The 7,117-nt window shown below is 69.0% G+C and overlaps 2 protein-coding genes across 2 annotated transcripts; both read left to right on the forward strand.

Annotated features, from left to right (window-relative positions):
- Positions 1–567: 567 nt before the first annotated feature.
- RHOBADRAFT_51692 (uncharacterized protein) lies at positions 568–4,209 on the forward strand (the record flags this gene model as incomplete). The annotated part of the gene is made up of 5 exons (XM_018415969.1): positions 568–792; positions 892–3,165; positions 3,240–3,481; positions 3,547–3,802; positions 3,913–4,209. The coding sequence occupies 5 exons, from the start codon at positions 568–570 to the stop codon at positions 4,207–4,209; spliced, it is 3,294 nt and encodes a 1,097-aa protein (XP_018272735.1).
- A 583-nt stretch (positions 4,210–4,792) lies between these two features.
- On the forward strand, positions 4,793–6,622 carry RHOBADRAFT_51693 (uncharacterized protein; the record flags this gene model as incomplete). The annotated part of the gene is made up of 9 exons (XM_018415970.1): positions 4,793–5,147; positions 5,225–5,320; positions 5,381–5,471; positions 5,536–5,610; positions 5,676–5,763; positions 5,836–5,884; positions 5,962–6,203; positions 6,324–6,403; positions 6,484–6,622. 9 exons carry the CDS (start codon positions 4,793–4,795, stop codon positions 6,545–6,547), a joined length of 1,140 nt encoding a protein of 379 aa, XP_018272736.1. The 3' UTR covers positions 6,548–6,622.
- Between the last annotated feature and the right edge of the window lie 495 nt (positions 6,623–7,117).

Here is a 7,117-nt window from a genome sequence, read left to right on the forward strand (position 1 = left end):
CGGTTGCCGAGCGGGGCCGAGAACGGGTGGTGGAAACGGGATCCTGGTCGACGACTGGTGGTGGATGCCGACGAGGCAAAAGGCGGCGAGGAAAGCGGCGAGTGCGAAGATGTAGCGCCGTCGTCCCTGGATCAATACGAGGAGTCAGTGTGGTGCATAACCCAGCACGAAAGTCCGCAATCGTCTCGCCCATGTGACGGCTCGAGAGACAAGGGGACGAGGAGACGCACCTCGAGGTGAGCTGTTGCGCGTCGCCGCCATGCGTCGGGGAGGTGCATCACGCCCGAGCGTTGCTGCGCCTGCTCGAGGGGCATGGTGCCCTCGCCAAGAGGAGCGAGGCGCCGGAAGCACAGGAGGCGGGTTGAGCGAAACGTCGAGCGTTTGAAGCGGCGACAGGGCTTGGGGCGAGGCCTCTTGCGGGCGTGGTGCCTTGTCGAGCGACTCGGGCGAGAATAAGCCTGCTGATCGGCGGCACTGATGCGTGCGAGGTGAGCGAGAGAGCAAGACGACGACGACGAGTGGGCTGTTACTGGTCGTGCTCGCTCACCGTCGCCCTCTCGCCTCGAGATGGGCGCACAGCGACCCGAACCTGTCGTCGTGCACCCTCGTCGCCGCCTCAGCTCGTCGTCGCCTGAATCGGCCCTGCGCTCGTCGCGCACCGCCGCGTCGACATCCTCATCAGCCCGCAACTCGAACTTCGACCACAACTCGACGCACAAGACCAACGTGCACGGTCACCGCCCTGTCGAGGCCAGGAAAGCCGCCTCACCGGCACCGCAAGCCGCGCCAGAGGTGCGCTCACCCTTCCACTCGTCTCTCCCCCGCACCTCTCGACACCTCCAGCTCCAGCAGCGGCTCACCTCGTTCCTTGTTCCGCCTTGCCGCGTGCAGCTGCATCCGCAAAGGCCCGCATCGCCTGCCTCGAGCGAGGCCAGCTTCGACGACGAGATCCTCCTTGTCGCCCATCGTCCTCGCCCTCCCCCGTCCCTCTCGGCGGCAGAGCCTCCCGCGACGTCAAGCCCCGCCGTTCGCGAGCCATTCGAAGCACCTGGGCCCGCCATCGCCAGCTCGTCGGCAACCGCGTTCGCCCCGCACCCTCGCTGGAGCGTCGACCGCCTCGATCCACCTGCCGCGCCTCGCTCGCTCAGCGACAAGGCCAAGGGCAAGCTCCCGCTCGAGCGCGAGCACGCCGTCGAGTCGCACAAGCGGTCGGCGAGCCCTCGCACGTCGCCCCGGACCAAGAAGCGCCGTCTCGACGCGACGTTCGACGGCGTCGAGATCCCGGTCGCGTCGGCGAGTTCGTCACCCGTTCCTGCCGAGCCCGGCCCGCACCCGGTGCATCGACGATGGGCCTCGGGCAGCTCTGTAGCCTCCGCGCGAGTTGCGAGTACGGCCCCCGAGGACGACGAGGCCGCCGCCGCCGTCGAGCGTCGACGCTCGTCTCGGCTCCCGGTCGTCGTCGCCCAGCCCCCTCGGCCTCATCCCGCCACTTCCGCCGACGTGGCAGCTTCGAGGACGGTTGTCTCGCCGAGGGAGACGTCCAACTGCGGGCGGGCCTCGTCGCTCCCGTCGGCGCCCACGTCCACCCGGCTCGGCGTGACCTTGCGCGACGTCGTCCCTGCGCGCTCAAGACCCAGTTCGGCGGTCGCTTACACCGGCATCGCAGCACCCGTCGGCGACATCCTCGAGCGCAACTTCCCGTCGAGGCCGCCCCAACACCCGCTCAACGCGCTGCGCCTTCGCACTCCGCCTCTCGATCCGCCGCCTCGGTTCGTCTGCAACCCGGCGTACGAGCCCGCCGCCGCCCTCGGCTGGATCTCGGGCGCCGTCTCGAAGAAGCGTGCACCGCCGCGCCCAGTTCCTCGCCTGCGCACCAACGTCCCTCCCGCCGCCGCCGCCGCCGCCGCCGCCGCACCAGCACCCGTCGCCAGCTTCGCCGGCGAGGTCGGCCAGCGCCGTTCTGCGCGCGCAAAGGTCCCGGCGCAGCCCGCCTGCTCGATCTACCCGTCGGCGACCGACCGCGTCGCCGCCCTCGCCTCGTCCACCTCGGCCTCGGCCTCGTCGTCGCGCGCGTCGTCCGCCTCGAGCGAGGACCCGCGCACGCGCACCGCACCCGTCTCGACGCGTGCAGCACCCGCCGCACTCGCCCAGCCTGTGCGCCGCAAACCCCTGCTCGCCCAGCTGCGCACGCGGTACGCCTTCCTCGCCGAGGACAACTGCGCGCCGTTCCGCGCCGACAACTCGTGCGACGGCATCAACCCGGAGCCGTGCTCGTTCGAGTGGGACTCCTACGAGCTGCGGGCGGCGGTGCGCGCCGAGGGCTGGCCTCCGTGGCGCGACGAGGACCTCGAGATGGTGCGCGACGCCGGCGAGGCGGCCGACCTGATCCTGAGCGCGCACGCCGGCGACGAGGGCGCGCGAGATGTGGTCCGCTCGGCGTGCCGCCTCGTGCCGTGGCGGTACCGCGACCTCGACGACGCGCTCGGGAGCGCCTCGAACGCGCCGACCAGGTGGGCGACGTGCGACTGGCGCATGGTGCAGCAGCAGCAGCTAGAGCTGGGCGAGACCGTCGACGTCACGAGGGTGCGCGGCGGCCCGCAAACCTTTCTCGACGCCGTCGGCGGCGACCTCGACCTCGACCTCGTCGAAGCGGGCGACGCGCTCAGCCCGTTCTCGAGCCCCTCGCGGGCCACCACGTCGCCCCGCAAACGCGGCAGCGCCATCACCGACGTCCCGCCGACCACCCCTCGCCCGCTCGTCGCCGTCGACGGCGAACCCGACATGCTCCACGACCCGTTCCGCGAGCGGGGCTCGAGCGCCGCCGCCTCGCGCCCGCTCGTCTTCCGCGAGTCGCACACGTCGAGCGCCGCTGTCGCCGATCCTCGTCCGGCGCGCAGCGCACGCAGGGCGCTCACCGACGAGCCTTGCGATGCGCCCGCCCCGGCCGCCTCGAGGCCCTCGAGCGGCCGGCCCGCAGGGCCAGCTCGCCGGTCGGCGCGCGTCACGGACGCCGAGGGGCCCCGCTCGCGCGCTCAACGACGTTCGTCGACGAGGGGGCACCTCTTGAAGGCGGCGTTGCCGCCGTCGAGCAAGCTCGTCCCCAAGTCGGTTCGTCTGCGCGAGGCGCGCACCGCCAAGGTCGAGGAATCGCCGCCGTCCGGCTCGGTCCTCGCCTCGTCGCCAGAGCTCCTGTCGAAGGGGTCGACCGCAGGGCCGAGCCGGCTCTCCTCGTCCGCCAGACTGCTCGCCGCCGCGAGAAGGAGCCGTCGTCGACCTCGGACTCGGACTCGGACGATGCGCCCTCAGTCGCAGAGCGCAAGAGCGCTCAGCCCTCGCCACAGCCCTCGCGGAGTGGCCGTGCCGCGAGACCGAGTCGAACCTCGTCCGCCAAGCTGCCCGCCGCCGTCAAGAAGAGCCTGTCGTCCGACTCGGACTCGGACCCGGACGAGCAGCCGCCGCAGACCGCGCCGGCCACCCGCCCGTCGACGATGCGCCAGTCGCTCTGTCGTGTCACCAGGTTGAGTCGACGGTCGCCTGTCGCCGCAGCAAGGAGCGCGTCGTCTACCTCGGGCTCCGAGTCGGAGGAGACGCCGCCGGCCTGGTCCAAGGGCAGTCGGCCGACCTCAGAGTCCCGTCGCCGCCCCTCATATACGAGAACGGTGGCCTGTCGTCGGCCCAGCTCCTTGCCGCCGCCGCGAGGAGCCTGTCGTCGATCTCGGACTCGGACTCGGACGCGGCGTCATCAGCAGCCGTCCAGGTCGCTCTGCCGTCGCCGCCGAAACCTCTCAAGCCCGGCTTTACGGTGCGTCCCCTCGCCCTCTCTCCCGCTCTCTCTCTCTCTCTCTCTCTCTCTCTCTCTCTCTCTCTCTCTCTCGCCGATCGCGTTCCTGACTCGCTTTCGGCCGTACGCAGCGGTGCGACTGGGACGGTTGCCCAAACCCGGTCTACAAGTCGACGACGGCGACGTCGGACGAGCTGCACGTCGTCAACTACCACGACACGACTTGCATCGTCACGTACCAGCGCCCGTACCGCACGACCCGCCTCGAGCGCGACGAGCACGGCCTGTTCGCGTGCCCCTGGTGCTGGCACAAGATCAAGAACGCGACGGTGGCCCAGTCGCACGCGTACGGGCGCAAGAGCTGTCCCGGTCCGCCGGTCGCCGACCAGGACAAGTCGCCGACTGGAACGCTGTCGTCGGCCGATTGAGGTGCGCCTCGACTCGCTCCCCTCCCCTCTCCTCCCCTCCCTCCTCGTCGACTGACTCGGCCCTCGTTTGCCCTTCTGTACCAGATCCTCTCGTCGACTACGTCAAGGCGTGCGCCTGCGCCCAACTCGTGCCGGCGTCGTCGACCTCGCGCTCCTTCCCACCTCCCCCCGCCCTCGTCTCGACCTCTCGGCCTCACCTCGCCGTTCGCCTCTCTGTCGTTTTTCCTCGCCCTCTCTGCACTACTTGGCCTCCCTTGGCAGTGGTCCCTGTCGCTGCAATGCACGATCTTGCCTTTGTCGCCTCGTCCTCGTCGAGAAAGCTCTCACGCGCATCTCGCGGCCCTCGTTCTGCTCGCCACGCTGCTCTCTGCACGTGGAGCCGTTTGTGCTGGGCCAGGGTGAGTAGAGAGGCTCGGTTGTCGTCCAAGCTCGCAGGCGCACGCTCCCTCGCGGCCCGGTCGGAAAGGCCGACTCGGTGCTGTGCTCGCCTCTGTGCTGCCCCTTGTCTTCGCTCGCCTCACCCGCCGAGAGCACTCGACTCACGCACACCTCGTCCTCGAGCTCGTGCACATCGCCCACGACCATGCCCGTCGTGTCGCTGTCTCCCTGGCACTCGGCCGAGGGCTTGACCATCGACAGCGTCCTCCGCCTCGCCAACTCGACTCTGCTCAACCCAGTCGTGTCGTGGCTCCTCCCCGTCCTCGCCATCCTCCGGTCCTCGCACGCCCACTCGCTCTCGACCGCCCTCGACGCCGTCCGACTGGCCGACTTCCCCCACCTCGTCCGCACCGATCGCGGCGTCCAGCTCGCCCTCGCCCTCTTCGCAGCCGGCATTGCGCTCAGGGTCAACGACGCCCTCGGCAGAGCCGCTCGCAACAACTTCTCGCGCGACCAGAAGGGGTGGAACTGGGACGATGAGGTCGTGGCCATCACGGGCGGTGCGTCGCCGCGTTCCTCCTTCGTTCCCTCGTGTGCGACTCGAACTGACTTCTGTCGCCATCCTTCCTGGCCACAGGTGCCGGAGGACTCGGCAGCGAGGTCGCCCGCCGCCTGTCGGCCAAGGGCGTCAAGGTGGTCGTCCTGGACGTTGCTCCCCTCGCCGACAATGCTCGTGCGTCCTCTCTGCTAGCCTTGACCCTGCGAGATCGTACTGACACGTTTTCCTCGACAGCGGCGGGTATCTCGTACTACAAGGTCGATCTCGCGAGCGCGCAGGACGTCCAGGAGGTGGCCCTCAAGGTGCAAAAGGAGGTCGGGCACCCGTGCGTCTCTCGTTCTCTGAGCAGTCCTTGTCGTCTCAGGCACTGACGCTCGTCGTCGGCACAGGACGGTGCTCGTCAACATGGCCGGCGTTGTGCGGGCGACATCCATCCTCGACATGACGCAGCGCGACGTCGACCTGTGCGTCCGCTCGCCGCCTCCTTCTCCTCGTGACGAGCGCCTCTGACATGTCCCGCCGTGAGCAGGACCTACGACATCAACGTCAAGGCGCACTACTACACGACGCAGGCGTTCGTCCCGCACATGGTCGAGGAGGGTCACGGCCACGTCGTCGTGCGTCGCTCGTTCCTCTCCCTCTCTCCTTGGCGCGCGCCGACTAACCTTTTCGTACCCTGTCTCCCGCAGACGATCGCCTCGTCAACTGCCTACCACTCGGCCGCAACTGGCGTCGCCTGTGCGTCGTACTTTTCCCATGACTCGAAACGCCTCGAAACGCAGTGACTCACTCCCGACCTCCTCCCTGTTGCACAGACTGCTCGTCCAAGGCCGCCGCGCTCTCGTTCCACGAGGGCCTGACCGAAGAGCTGCGGCACCTGTACCAGCCGTCGAGTCGGGCGCGCGCCGTGCGGACGAGCGTCGTCGCGCCGGCCCACTTCAAGACGGGCATGTTTGCTGGGTTCGAGAGCGCCATCCCCGAGTGGCTCGCGCCGAGCCTGGAGGTCGCAACGGTGGCGGGCCTGGTCGAGCGCACGGTGCTCAGCGGCGAGTCTCAGGTGCGTCGGCGCTTTGTCCCTCATCCTCTTGAGCCGAGCGGCGAGCCGCTGTACGGCGGTACCGCTCGATCAGTGAGACTGGAGCCTGACCCGCTCTCTGTACCTCCTATGCCCCTGCAGCACCTCATCGAGCCGTTCTACGCCAAGTGCACGCCTCTCGGCCGCGCCCTCCCGACCTGGCTCTACGGCGCCATCCTCTTGTGCGTCGCCTCTGTCCTCTGCGTCCGCTCTTTCTCTCGACCAAGAGGGACGCTTAACCAGACTCGCGCGCCTGCCGCAGCTGCGCAAAGGACGCCATGGGCGCCGTCAAGATGTTCAAGGCTCGCGAGGCCAAACGCGACTGACGGTGGACGGGTCGAAGCAGAGCTACAGTCGCCCCATAGACAGTCGCCGATGCATTGCAGAGTCTATCGGCGAGCAGTCACTGCGGTGCGCAGATAGCGAGAGCGGAGAGCGTTCGAGCGTCTTGCGGCTCGGCACCTTCTGCCTCGCGTCGTCGGACCGAGACTGAGCGGCATCTTGAGCGCACCCATGTGACTCTCTCACGAAGCCCAAGACGATAGGCTCGGCTCGCAGAGGCGACTCGGCCCTGTCGACGTTGCCGTCGACGCCCGCACGGGCCTCTCGCGAGCCAGGGAGCTCTCGAGCGAGGACGCGGCACGACGCAGGTCTCTATCTAGCTAGCTCTCGCTCTGTTACTCTTCTCGAACGCGGCCATGCTGCATGAGGTAGGTCTGTGCAGCGAGCGATCGTACTACTTGACCTCCCACACCTCGTCGCCGACGAGGTCTCGCAGCGAGACGCGCTCTCCTCCCCACTCGCCGCTCCTCAATGCCGCCTCGACCGCCGCCAAGTCGCGCAAGGCCGCCCTCGGCCCGCTGCGGTAAATGGGACGACTAAGCCGATCTCCCAGT

This window comes from Rhodotorula graminis, assembly GCF_001329695.1.
Source record: "Rhodotorula graminis WP1 unplaced genomic scaffold RHOBAscaffold_3, whole genome shotgun sequence".
NCBI classification, from domain to species: Eukaryota; Fungi; Basidiomycota; class Microbotryomycetes; order Sporidiobolales; family Sporidiobolaceae; genus Rhodotorula; species Rhodotorula graminis.